This window comes from Passer montanus, unplaced genomic scaffold (genome assembly GCF_014805655.1).
Source record: "Passer montanus isolate IOZ18808 unplaced genomic scaffold, ASM1480565v1 scaffold48, whole genome shotgun sequence".
Classification (NCBI taxonomy): Eukaryota; Metazoa; Chordata; class Aves; order Passeriformes; family Passeridae; genus Passer; species Passer montanus.
The window spans coordinates 3999548-4017903 of NW_024369707.1; the positions used below are offsets into that span (position 1 = coordinate 3999548).

The 18356-nt window shown below is 39.0% G+C and overlaps 2 protein-coding genes across 6 annotated transcripts in view; one reads left to right on the forward strand and one right to left on the reverse strand.

The window, feature by feature from the left end:
• The window catches only part of COL4A3 (collagen type IV alpha 3 chain), a 58346-nt gene extending 56548 nt beyond the window's left edge, over positions 1 to 1798 (reverse strand). For both annotated transcript variants that reach the window (XM_039722415.1, XM_039722417.1), the window contains exon 1: positions 1648 to 1798. In XM_039722415.1, coding sequence (XP_039578349.1) covers positions 1648 to 1728 — 81 coding nt within the window. In that variant the 5' untranslated portion in view covers positions 1729 to 1798. The remainder of the gene's footprint in view (positions 1 to 1647) is intronic.
• Positions 1799 to 1879: 81 nt separating this feature from the next.
• The window catches only part of COL4A4 (collagen type IV alpha 4 chain), a 67745-nt gene continuing 51268 nt past the window's right edge, over positions 1880 to 18356 (forward strand). For 3 of the 4 annotated variants that reach the window (XM_039722411.1, XM_039722413.1, XM_039722414.1), the window contains exons 1-4: positions 1880 to 2005; positions 6718 to 6906; positions 7796 to 7835; positions 9949 to 10026. In XM_039722411.1, the coding sequence (XP_039578345.1) occupies positions 6851 to 6906; positions 7796 to 7835; positions 9949 to 10026 (174 nt within the window). In that variant the 5' untranslated portion in view covers positions 1880 to 2005; positions 6718 to 6850. The remainder of the gene's footprint in view (positions 2006 to 6717; positions 6907 to 7795; positions 7836 to 9948; positions 10027 to 18356) is intronic. The other variant, XM_039722412.1, reaches the window with a different exon arrangement.

An 18356-nucleotide genomic window follows, 5' to 3' on the forward strand; every position in this document is an offset into this window, starting at 1 on the left:
TATTGCTTGCTGGTCAAACATCAATGTATTTTTACATGAAAGTGCAGCATGATTTTAGAACATTAACTGTACTATTTCTCTGCAATGAAGAGTTTAACCAAGATGCAATGATTTATTCATCAATTACTTCATGTCAATTACAGTGCTACTAACATTTAATTGGGCGTTTAGATAAAACTGCCAGAAGAGAGGCTTAGAAAAAGTGTGTGTGTGTTGTGGTAGAGGGGGGGCATTCCTGGAACACAGCCTGTGCTTGCTGAAGCCATCCAGAAGCCCACATGATGATATCCACCTCTTCAGAGCAACAAGGATAATGGATGGCAGGTATCAGCAGAGGAAGAGGAGAATGGAACAAAACCCAGCAATTTGAGCAGAAGAGAGAGACAGGTCTTGAGTTGTTAATCTTCCACATCTTCCACATCCAGATCTGGACAGAGCCTGAAACAACTCTGCAGAAAACACATACTTTGCAAATAGATCTGGTACCTCTGTTCTACATAAGAACTAAGAGGTATTTTAATTCCATTACAAATAAAACAATTAGACCTTTGTTAAATGACTAAACTTGACTGCCAGTGGAGTTAGAATCCCATGAAAATCCCAACATATTGGGTGAGGCGCTTATGCTGATTCTGGACACTCTACCCAGAATGGGTGAGTGAAAGAGCTGCATGAGTTTAGAAGAAACATTATTACTAATTAGACTGCTTCAGATAACTGTAGCAGAATGTGGCTCTTCTTTAGCAACAGCAAATTACAAGATCACATTTCTTCCTTCTAAAGGTGAACTTCAAAATATTTTGAGAGACAGTAAAGATTTTCATGTACGGTGTTAGAGCCCTACTCATACAAGGAAAAATTAAGATTGTTGACTATTACAGGAGAAAGAACTTGAAATTTACTAAAACTGTCAGTTTTGTGTGTTTGATGTCTACTAGAAATTCACTGAAACCGGCAGTTTTCTGTTTGGTAACTGCCAGAAGTATTGAGAGCTACACTGGCCCGTGTACCCTCACAGCTGACTGCTCTTCTCCCAGCTGGCAATGTACAGTCCAAATGTTATAACCAGACACTGCAGAAAAACACAGAAAAGACTAAAATATGATCTAGGAGAAATTACTGACCAAACGGCGATGGACACTTGTCATTAAGCGTGAAAGACAAGTCTGTTAAATGATTTTGTCATGAGGGTGGCACGGGTGGTCCAGAGGTGTTTGCCTCGGGGCCATCCACTCCCTCACGGCTCCGTGCTGGCCGTCCGCATCCCCCGTGCCCGCAGGCCCGGCCTCCGCAGCGCTTTCCGGGCTGGCGACGGGACGGAGCCCCCATCCCGCCCCGTGCCGTCCCCTCAGCTCGAAGCTCCTGAGGCCAGCAGGGACACGGTGCCCCACGCAGGGCCTTCTCTCCCGTGCTCATCCCCGCCCGGCAGAGGTGTCCAGGTAGCGGTGCCCCGCAGCTGGGCGAGACGCGCCTCACCTCACCTCGCCTCGCCTCGCCCTGCCCGAGCGTGCATACGAGGCGCATCATTTGAAACACACGCATTCACCTTTCCTTCCCCACCAGCGGCCAAGGCAGCCCGCTCTGCCCCAGGGCCGGCCGCGGGCTCCGCGGGGCCCGGCGCCACCGCCCGTCCCGGCCCTCACTCACCTCCGCCGCGGCGCGGCCCGGCCAGAGCAGGGCGAGCAGCAGCACCGGCGCCAGGCGGCCGGGGCAGCCCCCGCCGGCCATCCCCCCCTCGGCGCTGCCTGCGCGGCGTCCCGGGCCGCTTCCACTCTGCCCCCCTCCCGCCCTCCCGTGGGTTTTGGCCTCAGGGTTCCTCCGCACCCGCCTCGGCGCTCCGGGGTGGCGGCCCCGCCCCGGCCACCGCTCTCCTCCACCCCCTCGTCCCCCCCCGCGTGTCCTGCCTTGGGCAGCGCTGGCAGCCGCCGCCCGCCTGTCCGTCCGTCCGTCCGCAGCGGGCATGGAGTGAGCGAGGCGTCGGGGGCTTTCCCGCCTGGGAGCTGAGGTGAGCGCCGCGGACGGGCAGCCCCGGGCGGGGCAGCCGGCGCTCCTCGGGACGGGGCAGCGCTGAGGGGCAGCGCTGAGGGGCAGCCCCGTCCCGGGACAGCGGCAGGGGTGTTCCGGGCTGCCGGCTGGCTCCGTCCCCCCGCGCCGCCGTGAGGGCGCAGGTGGCGGGCCCGCCCGGACGAGGCACGGGCTGCGCTCGGGAGCGGGGTCGGCTCTGGGTCCCGGCGGGGAGGAGGGCACGGGGAAAGCGGGCGAGAGCGGTGCTGTACCGGGAAAGGCGGCGGCGGCAGCCGGGGCCCCCAGCGCCATCCCGCCGCTGCCCGGCGCTCCCGGGCACGGACGGCAGTTCCCTCAGCAGCGCTTTCCGCTCCCTCGAGTGTTTTCTTTTTGAGACGGAGCAAACTCCCAGAGGGGACAAAATGCTGCCCCACCGCATAAATGGAAAGCAGCGAGAAATGTTTCTCCCCAGGGTTTCCATGTAATATGATAGAAAGCTTTTTCGAACGGAATTGTGATTTGTAAAGTGTCGGCAATGTGTAAAGTTTGTCAGATTTATGTTATTGACAGAAGTGCTGCATGCTCAAGGTAACCTTTCACCAAACAGAGTGCTGTTTTGAGAAGGTGCAAACTTAGAAAGCATGCTGGCAGTGCCAGCCTCAGCAGCCTTATCTTGTTGGTAGTGTTCATGGATGCTACACAGGAAATCCCATATTACAGGTTTGATTTGCACTAGAAGTAATACAGCAAAAGCAACTGTATAAAACATGTATATTAATTTAGGAATATTAATGAAATACAAATCTAAAGGCTTTTGTGAGCAGAAAGCCAGCCACAGAGCTTTGTAAAACAGGTTCTCTGACAGGCATAAGAGTAGAGCTGGATCTGCACTCAGCAGACCATACTCAGCCTCTTATGAAATCTGCTGTGAAAGCCAGTTAGCAGAAGCTGCTTTTCCAAAAAGTTTGGTAGTGCCAGTAAGAACATGCTTCAGGAGCAGGTGAGCGTTATCTTCAGTACCAAAGATCTTGTACAGAGCAACACGGTAAAACAACTTGACTCTAAAATATCCATCATCTGTGACAGCAAGCTGGTATAGACACCAAGGTATGGAGGGAAAAGGAAAGAATTCCCCTGGTTTCAGGCCAGATTGATGATGACTACACTGTAGCGAGACTAGAGTGGAAGAGAGTGATCAATTTCAATGCAAAATGCCCCAGCATGGATCTCACTGCAAAGATAGTACTCAAAAGGAGAGCTGTTGAATACTAGGCCAATGAGTTATTGGAAGAAACAGAAGACAGCAGGCAGACCACTGTTAGGGGCAATGAAAGAACTGATGCAGAATACTGAGCGAATGAAACACTGCTATAATAAAGAGATATTGAGTCAGTTTTCAAATTATGAAAACCCTGTGTGGAAACTAAAAAAAAAAAGCAAGCTCAAAGCAAAAATGTGAAAGTGCTAACAAGGGAGATATATTAAAAAGGCAAAATATTTAAAAAGAATCCTCTTCACTTGCAGAACCACCTCCTTCACTAACCTTGAGCAGCTGACTGCTAAGTGGCTCAGCTCAATGGGAGTTTTGTGTGTTTATAGTTAAGAAACAGCAAGTAATGTTGCACTCTGAGATTGTCACATAGAAGCATACATGCTTTTATGTGAGTTTCTGGGACAGATCCATGACCCCAAAGCAGCACTGAGCTGCTACGAAGGTAAGATCAGGCACTGGTGTTCTCTCCCCTGCTCACCATTGCCAGTGTCCATCCACAGAGAGCTTGTGGAAACTTGATGCACGCTGTGCTGCTGATACTGCTGTAATCCATGATATTATCTGAGAGCTACAAACGCAGACAATCTTTATGTCTAAACAGCTGTCCAGCTTAGCATCAGTTGTGCCAAAATGAATACCTGCAGCTGCCTGTAGGGCTACTTTACAAAATCCCAACAGAAGCGCCAGTACCTGAACACTGGAGATCAACCTTAATTCTAGAAAGCAATTGAAAGCTGCATCTAATTAAAGTTTGTCTTTTTCTACAGTAACTGATACTTAATTATTTTAACTTTGGTTTTGTTTCCTTGGTTCTCTATGGTAAAGAAAGAATAATACTATTTTCAGGAATATTTTTGTGGGAAACATTAAAGCTGTATGAATTTAGTACGAAGTGCAAAGTTTTATAGAACACTGTAAATGAAAAAATAGGATTTACTGGAAAGTATGGAGAGAGTACCGAATATGTCCATCATGAATGAGGCAGAAGTCCTATGGAAAACAGCATATGTGTTCACAGACTTCAAATGACTGTCCTAATTATAGGCGTGAAAGAACCACATTAAAACTGATCTGAATCCTTGACTTTGTAACTTGTGTGGTATTGTTGCACATGATGTTGCTTCCTTTGGATGTAATGAAAATACAGTTAGGACAGCTCTAATTCTTTTTACCTCAATAACTGTAGCTGTGTGTCTGCCTCCAACTATGGCTCATGTCCCCTGTTCTTTAGCAGAGTTACTGAGAATGAAATTGTCTTGCTTCTTGATTCCTGTCTAGAAAGTAAACATCTAGATTTTGTTATAGTGCCAGCTTGTCCCCTTCTGTTTTCTGAGGCGGAGGTGAGGTTTGGTGATCTCATGTGAAACCTATTCCTTTGGTGGCAGTGAGTGTGTTATCCTGTGGATATTTTATTGAGGTAACTGTTGTCATTGCTTCAAAAACATAAAAAATGAGATCAATTTGACCCATCAATCTAAACAAAACCTTGTATTCTTTCTGTTATTGTATTAGCTACTGAACAATTCAACGTGTTCAGAAAATGATGAGGTTTAGATAGCCATGACAAAATAACAAGCAGAGGGTTGCAAGTCTTCCACTCATGCATTAAGTATTATTTCAAACTGTGTCAATGGGTTGGATCAAAATGGATTTTAATTTGAAAATAAAAGTTTTGCTGCTAATACAAAGCAAATGTACCAAATATAATTTTCTTTCTTATTTTCTTCTTAATTTTCAGAAGCTGTTTGGATAATTAAATAATGAGATAGTGGGCAAAAGGAACACAATTCTGCAAAGTCTCAACACTTTATGACTTGGATTTTCCATTTGAGGCAATCAGTCCCTGCAATATTTTATTGCCTCACAATTTTGCTTATATTGTTTTTATTACTAATGTAAAAAATCAGTGAGGTAGGAATGCTGTTGGAATATTATTTTTTTATTAGGGATGCTGTTATTTTTTTCTTTTCTTACAGATGGGGAACTGGGGCACAGCAAGACTGTAAGAATTTGACAGATGAATGGAGTACTGTACAATACATGTAAAGAGTGATCTTGCAGCATGGACTGGCTGCCTTTAGGCTATTTATTCATCAGTCAGTGCACAGCAGCTTCCAAAGTCTCCTCTTAGTACTGTGGGATTTGGATATACTGTGCATACACACAGGAGTCAATATTATTTATAGATTAGTTCTGGTTAGAAAGATGCCACACTATAAATAATAGAAAGCAAAACAGTAATGTTTCAGGAACTGTACTCTCATGTGTTTAACAAACACTGCTGCTGCCTGAACAGCATCAGAGAGCAGCCAGTTTGCTGCTTCACATCCTCACTCCCTGCTCAGGAACTGAGTGTCTTTGCCTACTCAGGAGATTTCTCCAAAGGAAGCAAACCCCTGTCAATTCACTCTAGTCAGCGTTCAGTTTCCTCAAAACTATTTCCCACATTTGGAACTCTAGAGTGCTAAAAAGCAGAAGCCTGTGATAATCTGTGCTAACCTGGGAGAAGCCCAGCCCTTAAACCCTCAGTTTGAAATAACCAGTGTGACTCATTTGCCAGACACGCCTTATTACAAAGGATTGCAGCTTCTTTTTTATTTGGGGCACAAGGGAGTTTGCACATGACCTGGCCATGTCTCTGGATTTGTGAAGCTTGAGTTTCCAAAAAGGTTGGATCAGCAAATAAAGCTGTGGGACCTAAGTCATAGGTCAGGGATGCACTATGTATGAAAATTATATATTACATATATGCAGTTTATGTATGCAAAATTTGACTGTGTGGGACTGTGGAGGCCACTGGTCAGTCCTGCTTCTCTAAATCCTGGCAAAAGCTGTAGAAAAAATGTTCTAAAATTAGAGCTGAAAAACTCTAGGTGATGTCAACTGATTGTCATCTGTCCATGCACATGGGTAGAACTCTTAGCTGAAATGCATATGTTTTATTCTGCATTCAGAGTGGTCTTCCTTTGCTCACATGCTGGCACAGACTGGTCCAGCCCAGTTTGCAAAAGATGCTGCTGCTCAGTTTGGTCTTAAAACTATAAATAAATACTTTCTTGAGTTTTTTTTAAAGTTCATTAGGTTTTTTACTATACATGGGTATTGCATCTTTTGTCTTAATGCCTTTAACTGAAATGGTGGCTATGAAAACTTTTTAAGAAATAATGATGTAAGATTCTCTTTGTTCATTACCTCAAACACAAAATGAGGACTATCTTTACTAGGCTGAAGTCTTGTACCCCTTTTTATGTGAATCTGCAGTTTCATCATAGTCCCCTTGAAATAATTGGATTGCTGATAAAATAAAATATGGCCTGAATAGGAAGAATATAATGTAGTGCCAACAGAAAGCTGTTCACTGTAACACATACAAATGGTTAAGACTTATTTTTGGTTTTCCAGTAATTATTCATGTGTACATTGGATGTATTTTTTAATAGAAACAGGTTCAGAGGGGAAAACAACACCAGTATGGAACAGTGTTTGTAGAGCATCCACAAACAGAAGGAAAGAGAAGACCTGCCATTTAAAGAAAAAAGAAGTGCTGCATACACAAATCCTCAATCAGCAGGAATGGCATTAACAAAGGATTCATTTGAACGGATTAAGTGGCTTATCACAGCTGCCTGGTGAGTTTTACAGATCACTACATTTTTTAACCAGATTCACTCAGATATATTCTTAGCTATTAATTTAACAGTAATAAGAAATGCCTAGATATTTGCAGAGTTGAAGTAATTTTGAAATAGGCTTCACTGTATCCTGTAGAATAGTACACAGCAGTCTGTATGCTATGGCTGTACCTAATTTATATTTTCATATAGAAAAGTAGACACCTTAGGTCCTAGTAAAAATAATATTAGCATTAATAATAATTTAAAAGAATGCTTGTTTTCTGTATTGCTGCAGAAATTTTGGGCTAACTTTTTATTTTAGTTTTTTAGTTGGGGTTTTGTTTTGGGTTTTTTGGTGTAAACTTTAAAAGCCATCACTAGCAATGGCTGGCATGGAGCTGGGCTTCCCCAGCAGCTGCTCTGGAATCATGTAGCTATTCTGAATGTGGCTTTCCTCTCTACTTTCTCATGGCCTCCTTCTCTGAGCAAGAGAAAACAGCACCAGCTAACTGATTTCAGGGTGGATGCAGATCATTCCCATCCTACTCAGTCTTCACCTCATGGTGTCCATGGAGAAATCTGTCTGGCATGGGTCCCCCCTGGCACTTTGTAATTGTGGGATTGGAAAAAGGTTACAAGGGGGAGTTATAATGACTTTTACATAGTCTTGTTCATGCCTAACTGTTTGTCCTCAGTCTCACAGATCTAAAAAGACAAATATTTACAGCATGGGAGGCCATTTTTGATGGTGTGCACCCCTTATAAAAACACTATGTAGTCACCCCAAACAGGATTCAATCATGTGTACACTTGATAACTTCTCACTTTCTACAGACTACATTTTTGTGAATGTATGATGTTATGAGTATAGTTTTAATTCAGTTTTCTTCTTCTTTTAAATCAGGTGGCTGCTGATTGTTTTTTCAACTCAAAGAATTGATGGGGTAAGTGACATTAATATTTACTTTAGGCAGGTGAGGGATAGAATGGTAGAGTTTAAACACGTAGCACCACATGCACCAAGATGACCAATAGTTCTGTGGGAAAACTGTAATGTTCCTTTTCAGATTTCTGCAATTCTGACTTTCCTTTCTGCTACTCAGCTTATCTAATTTGCAATTTTATGCTCTGGATTTTCCTAGATTCTAATTCTGGCTTCTAGAGGTGCTTTTGAAAAGCTGGATGTAGAAAACCCTCCCTTGTTCACTGAGTCTATCTCCTTCCTCATAAAGTCTCTTTAATGGTTCTATGTTATGGCACATGTCAGTTCTTGTTTCCATTCTGCTCTGTGTGTTAACCCAGATCTTAAATTGATTTCTGTGCACAGACCCTTCTCTCTGAAGCCAAAATTTCACATATAATATAGTTTCAATATCTACTTTATTATCCTGTCTGTACTGGCCTTCATATTAACCTTATGTTTGCAATGCCCTTGCCTTCTTTCAAGTCCATCCTCTTTGTATTCTTTCAAATATTTACAAGCTCTTCTTTTTGTAGAGTTTATTTTTTTATCCCCAAACTCATCCCTTTTTATTTGAGCTGTTGAAGATGGAAATATTTTCTAAAAATAACTGTTCAATCAGAAGATAGGATAATAGTTCTGTTATTGGAAACTTGTATTCTATTGACATTCCAGGAGAGGCAAGATTCTAACAAATATGTGAGAGACTACTGCGGAGTAGATTAGTAATTTCATGGGAAATGCAGTGTGTGAAAGACAAGTAGTGTGTGAGAGAGACCATCATACCCTCTAGTTCTGAGGTTTGGGAATTCCAGATATTCTAAAAATGGTATAGATAGAAAGAACAGATTTTTTTCCTCCTTATCTAATATTTGTCAGAGTTTTCTCCTTGAAACATTGAAGTATGAGCCTACAGTGTTCTGTTGGGTATTAAAACCAGTAGCAAAACAATCTTGACCTTGATAATAATGAAAAGCCACACTGAGAAAATATTTGTTTTATCACCATTTTCTTGTTTATCTACATTATTCTCAAATATTTTACCTCCTTGTTAAAATTATTTTTAAAATATCTTTGATAATTTACACAGTTTTACTCAAAAAAATGTTATTTAGTGTACATTCCAACTTAGTTTATAAGTGCATATGATGTGGGTTTATTATTACATTTGGAGAAATAGAAAAGAACAGTGAAATCATGTTCATTTACACACACAAGATCTACTGAATTTACATTTTGTTGTGTTCTCATTTCTCCTTGAATAATATTTTTTTGTCATTGCAATTTGATGAAAAAAGCCATTTCTTTGCTATTAAAAGGACAATAACATATTTTTTTAATACAAGAAGTAAATTAATAATAGGCAATGCATAATTACACCATGCATATACTTAGTTTCATTTAATTGACAAGATTTAAATTCAAGGTTTTATCTCTGTGTGAACTTCTTGATCCTTCACCTTGTTTTGCCTTTTATAATTTCATTGAATTTAACAATTGAACAATCTCCTAAAATTAATATGATGGATTACAAATTTTACATTATTGCAAAGTAAATTCTGGTTCTGTTAACATCTATTTCAGGTGCAGCTGGTTTCCTAAGTTATATTTGGCTGTCTCCTTCACCTTGTTTTGCCTTTTATCATTTCATTGTAGTTGAACAATCTCCTAAAATAATGTGATGGATTACAAATTTTACATTATTAAAAATTAAATTCTGGTTCTGTTAAGATCTATTTCAGGTGCAGCTGGTTTCCTAAGTTATATTTGGCTGTAATATTTAGTGTTATGTAACATAACTTGTAGTTATGGTCTTCCACCGTTTAGTGCAACAAGTAATAAGCTTTTACTTATTGCTTCTACCTTGCCAGCATGTTTATGTTGGTGAGAGATCTTTTGCCCTGAAAATCATCTAACTAGTTAATATGTCCAGCTGACAATATTTGATCATGTAATTTTTGTCTGTTGTGCATTGATAAATGCATAACCTTTCCATTTTTAGGGAGGATATGCATATATTGATCCGCAGCTGACAATATTTGATCATGTAATTGTTGTCTGTTGTGCATTGATAAACCTAACCTTTCCATTTTTAGGGAGGATATGCATATATTGATCCATGTGGGGGACAGGATTGTTCAGTCTGTCGGTGCTTTCCAGAAAAAGGATCAAGGGTAAGTTGTGATTAGAGTTAATGATAATTACTGTTGCAAATACTGTTCATTTTGTGCACATTGCTGTTCCTGAAAATCAACATGGTTGATAAATCAATAAATCAATATTCAGATATAAACACATCTGACAAACTAGTATAATTCTATCACTGGTATCAAGTACAGCTGTCACTGAAGAAACCGAAGATTGTAAAGAATTCCTTTTCTAACTGGGTTTGTACTAATCATGGTACCTTTCTTGTATTAAGGATTCTTTGAAACCAGTCTAGGATTAGACAGATGTGATTCCTAATACAAATAAAGTATAGAAATTTATACTTGTCTTCTACTAAGAGGCTGGTTGAAAGAGAATGTCCCTGCCATTCTCTAGTTTTATGAGAACTGAGTTATTTCTTGTTTGGGTTGGGTGACTAAAATTGTTTGCAGACATTTTATGTTACTCACTTAAGATACTAACTTTAAAAAAACCCTGAGTTTTCTTTGTCTTATGAATAATTCTAAAACAGCTTTAAGGCATTTTCACATTATATGCTAAAATCAGTAACTGTGAATGTTGCTAATTGTTAATTGAAATATGTCCAGTGATGACCAGTTTGTCTTGTCTGTTCTTTCTCAGAATACATCTCTATATAGAGGTAGCCAATAATTTAAACATTATGTGAGGAAAAAAACTTATATATATACAAAATTTGTATATATATGTTCTGATTGGTGGTCAACTAAAATATTGTCAATGATGCAAATTGTTTTCTATCAAAGTACTAATGTTTAAGTTTAAGTTTAGGAAGGTTGAATGTGGTGGATCAATTTTGGAAGAGCCACATGCCCCATTTCTTTGTGTACAACCTGAGTTGCCAGAACAGCAAGACACTCCTTTTTCTTCCTGTGCTTCTGCAGTTAGCTGCACACTTTGCTGTGTCATGATCACTGCCCTGGTGTCCTTGGATCCTATCCTAATCCTGCAGGATTATGTCTATGTGAAAGTCCACCATGCTGTAGGATTTTCATAATAGAGGCCTAGGATGAGTATATCTCTGTAACAGTGTGCTAACAAAAGGGCATCCCAGGAAAATTATTTTGACTGGTACCTCTGCAGTGTCTCTCAGTGCTACTGAACAGACTGTTTTGGATACCAAAAACCTGATCTGAAATGCCATTTTAAAACAACTAACTTTCAAACTAGGGGGAATTTCCCTGATTTGGGTTCTCACTCAGTTGCCTGGAAGTTCTGAATTATGTGCCCATAAGCAGTCAATAATAAATACCTCCTGCAGCTGTTCTAGCTCTTTCCTAGGCTGTCCTCATCACAGGTAAACTGTACTGTGATTCATGCATTTGCAGGTAGTTTTCTAAATAATTCCAAGGAACTGGACCTAAGTGCCAAATAGAAGTGTAATAAACATTTAAAAATTAATTTAATGTTGTTATGCAACTGTAAGTTTGAGAATTTCCCCATTTTCTGAAAAAAGCTCTGAAATGAGAATCTACATGTGCCCTGATGGATGATGGATAAAGTATCTCCAATGTAATATTAATTTATATTTTATGCAGTCATTTATATTAACCAATATTGTAGAAACAGAAGTACTCTTCAGACCCTACATGAAACATGGCTTTACTAAACACTGCCTCACATATATTACTGCACATATTTTCTATACTAATGTATGGTGGTGAATAATTTTCCATAGGATTATTTAATCTTTTCTTTCATACTACAATTCTTGTGGTTTTTAAACTTTGCTGTGTTCTGCTTTTACACTCTGACACACCAACTTTGCTATCTGAGCTTTTGTGGAGACTACCCATTACAAAATAAAAGATTGGTTTATCTTATTGTTAGCTTTCTAGAATGCAAACCATCTGCTTTATCTGCTTTTCTGTCTGAATCCTGCTTTGGGGCTGGCTCCTCAGAGTTTTGCATCTTCCTCAATCCTGTCTCGAAATGGTAAGAAATAAATGGTTTTTAAAAGCCTCTGGCATTGTACAGTACACAAGCCTAAGTATTGAGAAGTTTTAGTAGAAAGACTTGGCCTTCTATTTCCCCCTTTGAAAATGTTTTAAATTTCAACATCAAAAGCCCTCTTTATTGTAAGTGGACAAGGTAATGATAATTAAGGTTAAGCTAGAGAAAAGCTGACCATGGGAATAAGAAAATGAAACTGCCATGGCCATACTTGAGTGTATTGATAGTGGGCAAGTTGAAACAAAAGTAGAAGCAAGTAGCTGAATTTTCACTTCATATTTAAATAAAACCATTATAGCTATGCATCAATTGCTCTATTGGGTTTTAGAAAAGCTTGTGAACGTGTCATTTTTAATTCTCTCAACCACATATAACTTTGTACAATAAATAGATTTGTACTCCTATTCATTAACAAGAAATCAACGAAAAAAAAATTTAGTCACTACTGCTAGTATTATATCATTACAATTGTTCACATCACAATGAAATTTTGACTTTTGTTCACTTGGGATTGCAGTTTTGTTGGAATTAGTATTACATGATACTGTTTATCTTTTAATCTTACGTCACAACTCAAAAGGACTGTCTCTTCCATAGGACACCATTGAAATGTGCTGCTAAGTCTCTTTGTCCATACTGTGTGCTATTATACCTAGACATTTCCAAATTGTAGAACAGCTAAATGAGGCAAAACATCATTAATGAAAGTATATATGGCAGTAAGTGTTCTACCTGACTTCTTAGATTCTTTTTCCCCTCTTCCTTTTTGGTTGACCATAAAGTCAGTGATTTCAATTTTCATTAAAGACATAGTAAAACCTTTCCACCATTTCATCCTCTTTTTCTGCATTGGAAAGTTGTTTCCTAGAAAACTCCTGCAGTGTTGTATCACCAGCTTCCAAAAATGCTGGCTGCTCTAATAGAATTTAGACAGCTAAAAAAATGTTTGCAGCTAGCACTGACCGATTGTAAACCTGTCCTGTGCTGACCCCGGAGTTTGATCCTATTCAATTCCGTTGGCTTTGTTTTTAGTTAAGTAGATTTGGGAAGCAAGCATCTATTCATGAGCCAACCTGATCTGGATTCTATGGGGTCATGTGAAATGCCTGGATCAAAGTGAATAATAAATATAACTCAGCAGGACCAATGTTCGTTCTTTTGCAGATGAAGCAAGAGGTTTATTTTTATCCTAGTGTAGGGGAGAATGCAGCAAACAGAAATCTAAGAGGAGGGTTTTACACTTTCTGACACTTCAGATGTAAGGAGTAAGCATTCACAAGAGATGCTGAGTCACTTGGGTGTCACAGGTAAGTTGGGAAGTCAGCTGGTATCAGTCACTGCAGGGCAAGAATGCACTGCCTTGGGGTAAGAATGAGCAAAGTTACCTGTGAGTAAGTCAACGTTCTGGCACTGCTTCTCTTGTAACATCTCCCCAGTAGGTCTTGTGAGTTGCCAAATTTCCTTAGTAGGTTCCATGGGTTATTGGAGTTCAATTTACAGCACAGTGTAAACATATTTAAAATGCTAACTCAGAAAATTGTGCAAATTCTGTCTGTTTTGGGAAGTAAGAGGCATTTATTAAAACACTTTTTTTTTGCATGCCGGTATGCAGTGGCAGTCTCTCATTCACATGGAATAACCAGTACTTGTATTTGAACTTTCAAGTAGCACACTCAGGAAATAAATTTGTAAAATCCTTCTGCTTGTTCTCAAATCCACTATCAGAGATGTATGTACACTAATATCTGAGGAAATCTAGATTTCTCCCATTATTTGCCTCCTACTTGTTGATCATCTTTTCCCAGTACATTAGCTGTAAGTTTTAAAGCAGAAGATTCCTGAGACCAGTTACACATTTCACTTACATTCACTGAGAACCACATTATGTTTTCTATAAAACAGACCCAGAGAAATGAGACCCCTAAATCTATATCTGAAGCAGACCACACTTTTGTTTTGTTTTGTAACTGGTCAGAGGAATAGGCAGTTCTCTGACTGCAGAAGTTAGGATTTGAACTGGTAGGGAATGGATCCTGCTTACCAGAATCTGGAATGGACACGGAACCATAGAAAAAGAACCACTCCAGTCTGTAAGGAGAATCACACCAATCACTGCAAGGTCTCTTTGAGGTTGTCCATCTTACACAATGCCCAGCTACAGCATCTGTAAATTAGCATTTCTCATATTAAACACTTTTCAAATTTTCAGAAGTTTTGACCTTGTTAATTATCCCTCCTTTTTTTCTTGAGCATCTTTCTTTCCTTATTACTTTTGGTTCCCCTGTCCTACCACACTAATTGCCAAGCTTTTCCACATCAAGCAAGATAAAACTCTACAAAACCATTCTTTTTTACAGATTTGAATCAACCAAAAACTGTCAACAGTGACTTCAATAAAATAGTACCGAGCAAAACTCAATTTTATTTTATTAGCTAAGCTGATGTTAATTATTTGTGGTCTGTTTCTACAATATTTATGCTCTATTTGTAGCTCTCTGCTTTCAGCCATTAGCAGTTAAGAGTTTCAGTGCTAAATTATGATTTGTTGGGTTTGTTTAACACAATAGTGACACCCACTGGCTTTTTGGATAGTTTTTCTTTTCATAGTCCCTCAGGGTTAAAACAAAAAACTAAGTATACATTGTGAAAGATCTTTTCAGCACTTCACTGTGATTTGTCATTTGTTCTGTGAAGTATTACTGTGAATACTAAACTGCATCATCAGGTGTTTTGTTCTTGTAGCACATTATGTAACTGAAAAATATAATAAAGTTGCCAAATATGATAAGTTGGCAAATTTTCAAAGAGTTTAGATCATGGTTCAGATTTTCTTTACATGAAAGACAGACTATTTACAAGGGTCTGTAGTGACAGAACAAGGGGTAGTGGCTTCAGGCTGAAAGAGATTTTGGATTAGATATGAAGAAGAAATTCTTTACTGTAACGGCGGTTAGGCCTGGCACAGGTTGCCTAGGGCAATTATGGATGCCTCATCCTTGGAAGTGTCCAAGGCCAGGTTTTGAGTGACCTGGTCTAGTGGAAGGTCATCCTAACCATAACAGGGGGTTTGGACTACTTGATTTTTGAGATCCCTTCTATCCCAAACCATTCTCTGATTCTATGAAAAGTCAAGCTCTAAGTATTATTATTGCATTTACTTGGCTAAATCTGGTAATTTGGTGAAAAAAATTATCTAATCTATTAAGGACAATAGAGTGGATTTAATGCCAAATTGTGTGATTTCTCAGATTTATCTCATCTTAATCAGGTTTATATTTAGAAGAGGGTTTGTTCTGAGTGTTTTTGAGCCTTGACTTACAGTGAAAATTAGTTTGGTTCTAGCCTTACACAGTGAGCAGTAGAATCTTCCCAGAATGAACGCCCCTCCAAACCCTGGAAGCTGTGGCTTTGCTGGGTAATTGAGCAGCTCTTCCAAAAGGGGAGAGGACATGGGTGGGGCTTAGAGCAGCAGCAGATGCCCCCACCTCACTAAGCAAATTACAAAATAAAACATCTCTCCAAATACCTTGGTGAGCACTCCTCTCTTGCCCACAGACTGCTTTCCTTTCCTTCTTGCTCTGTCCTGCTCCTGGTGAAATGAAAAAGACTGGTTACAAGCCAGAGTCCAGTGCACAGTGGAAAGGGCTGCTGTATTATTTGCCTACCATCTGTGTGGGCATTTTCACTTCTGTTCTTAAGAACAGAAGGTAAGTGCATTTCACAAATCACTGGTACATCTTCATAGCCTGTGATATAGGGTACTGTCTTCACTGAAGGTGATAACTGGGCTTCTTTTGACTTTTTTGATAATGAGAAGCAAGACAATTCACTTGAGTAGCATGACTTTTTTATTTCCATTTAAGACTCCTTTAAAACATTGTGCTTGAGACAGCTAAGTGCTCAAGGCACTCTCAAAATCAGCTGCCCTTCAGTCTCATGCAAAAAAAAAAAAAATTCCAGTTAACCTTGGCCATTGCCTTTTCCAAACAGCATTAAATGTTTTGATCTGAAGTACTTGCAGTCTTAGTCTTAGGAAGCTAAAGTTAATTAAAAAAAATATAGCCTTGTTTTGCTTAAAGTCAATTTCTTACTGCAGGTCAAGCCCAGGATATGCTAAAATAACAGACCATAGTCTTGGCATGGTAGCTCCTGACCTAGACAATTAACAAGGCACTGAAAACCTAGAGGAATTTATTGGCATCGGATGGCAGAGCGGGCATAATATTCTGTTCATTTTATCTGAGCTAATTTGTCATTTCCACATGAGCATGACTACCTTCATCCTCTTTATTTTTACAGCTGTCCTGAGACTGTAATGCTGTGGTAGTCACATTGGATGGGCACAAATAATAGATGTGATAATAGATGTTATGGCATGGTATCAGTTTGGTCTTAACAAAGCTCCAGTCATTATCAGTCTTTGAGCTGAAAGAAAGAGAGAGAATCCATCAGCTTCACATGGCATGCTAAAGTTGTATCAGCTGCCAAACCCATTGTAAATTCTGAATTCAGTGACTCTGTTCTATGACTTCACTACCTTCAACTGAAGACCATGAAGTCAATTAAATTCACAGTGTAGCAGCAAATGAAGACATTTTACCAACTTAAAGAACTACATGTCCTGAAAGTTTTTATTTTTTAATTATAACAACTACCATAGAATGTCTACAGTGTCTCAGCTTTTTTTCTGAGTGCAATAAAAATCATGTTTCTTAACTGTCCAAAGGATAGAGCATGTTTTGAAATTTTTCTCTTTCAACTCTTGAATGCAGAGCATATACACTATTAATTAAAAATACTGAAGTTGGTGCAGTTACCTGTTGTCAACAAAATGCATTAAAAGACAAATGCATTAAAAAATTAGTGCAAAACATCTTATGCTTTTCTTTTCCTGTTGAAGAATGATGCACTTTGCAAAGTAATAGATAGTTTAGAGAACTAAAAAGCCATACCACTTCCAGTAAAGTTAATGGTTCAAAGAAATGTAATTTATTATATCATTAGTCTGATTCATTACACTTGTACTCAAAATCAGGCCTTAATTAAAATGGTTGTCCAATTATTTTTCTCAATCAAGTATTTAAAGAGCATAATGGCTACCTTAGAAGTACCTCAATTAATAAATTCATTCTAACATAGAATGAGCAAGGCTCTGTGAGTAGCTAGGCTGCAACTGCTCATGCAAGCAAACACTCAACACCCAGAATCCCAACTGTCCATTCACTGTTAACAAGGATGCAGAATCATCAGCTTCTAATACCAGTAGCACTTAATTTGCATAATATTTTACATTGCTGAAATTCTGGTATCACAAAAATTGTAACTGTTAGAGAAGACAAAATGCTGAGTCTGCCCTGGAATTTTTGTCAGTGACTTCTCTGGAAGCAGGATTAAGGCTGAAGTGAGAGCAGCGAGTAAAGATAAATGGAACATGACTCGTATGAGGATTCTTTTTTTCAGGTGGTCCTTATTTCTAAGTGTAAGACTTTTTTTCCCAGCCTCTGGACTAAGTTCCTGTTCATAGTTTAAGGGCCAGTGGCCATCTAGCCCTACTTCCACTGTGGCATGAACCTAGAATATATTCCTGTTCAAACATGTAGTAAATTACCTTCTCTGTTTTGTTTATTTGACTGAATGATGCATACCATACATTTTTCACTTCTTTTCACTGCCAAATCACACTGATTTTAAAAAGACAATTAGAAAATAAATAAAAAGAAGCTTAAGTCCCTGCTTGTAATTCACAAGATTTTGTCGAGACAGATTCAGCCTGTTGAAATGTTTACAATGAGAAGCAAGCATTCATTTCTTTTGCTTCCTGAAGCTACATATTTTCTTACAATCATCTTTCATTTCCATATTTTTTCTTTCTTCAATCCATTCATAAAAGTAAAGATATATTCTGTTATTTCTGTGAATAATGAAATATCTTTTACTGCCCTCAAGTGGTCCTAATGCCATATGGTTTTCTTAGCAATGTGTGGGGTTCCATTTTGCTCTCTTTTAAAATACTGGATTATAATAAATTATAATAATTAATTATATACTATAAGAAATTATTAATTGATTATACATACTGTGTGACTAATATAATTAATTATAGTTATAATAATTTAGTATAATTTATGGATGAAGTCTGGAAGGAAAGCAAAACATTCTTCAGTTTGGAAACAACAAATTATAGGTAAACAAGGATAATTATATAAAATTAAAAAGATATGTAAGAGAAATAAAGACTTGCAAATACATAGATTTTTGTAGGGTGGAAGTGCAGATAGCTCACATGTGAAGCCTGATTAGAAAGCTTGCTTCATTCAGCACTTTGAATCTATGATTTCATAGTTATTGAGCAGCACAGAACAAA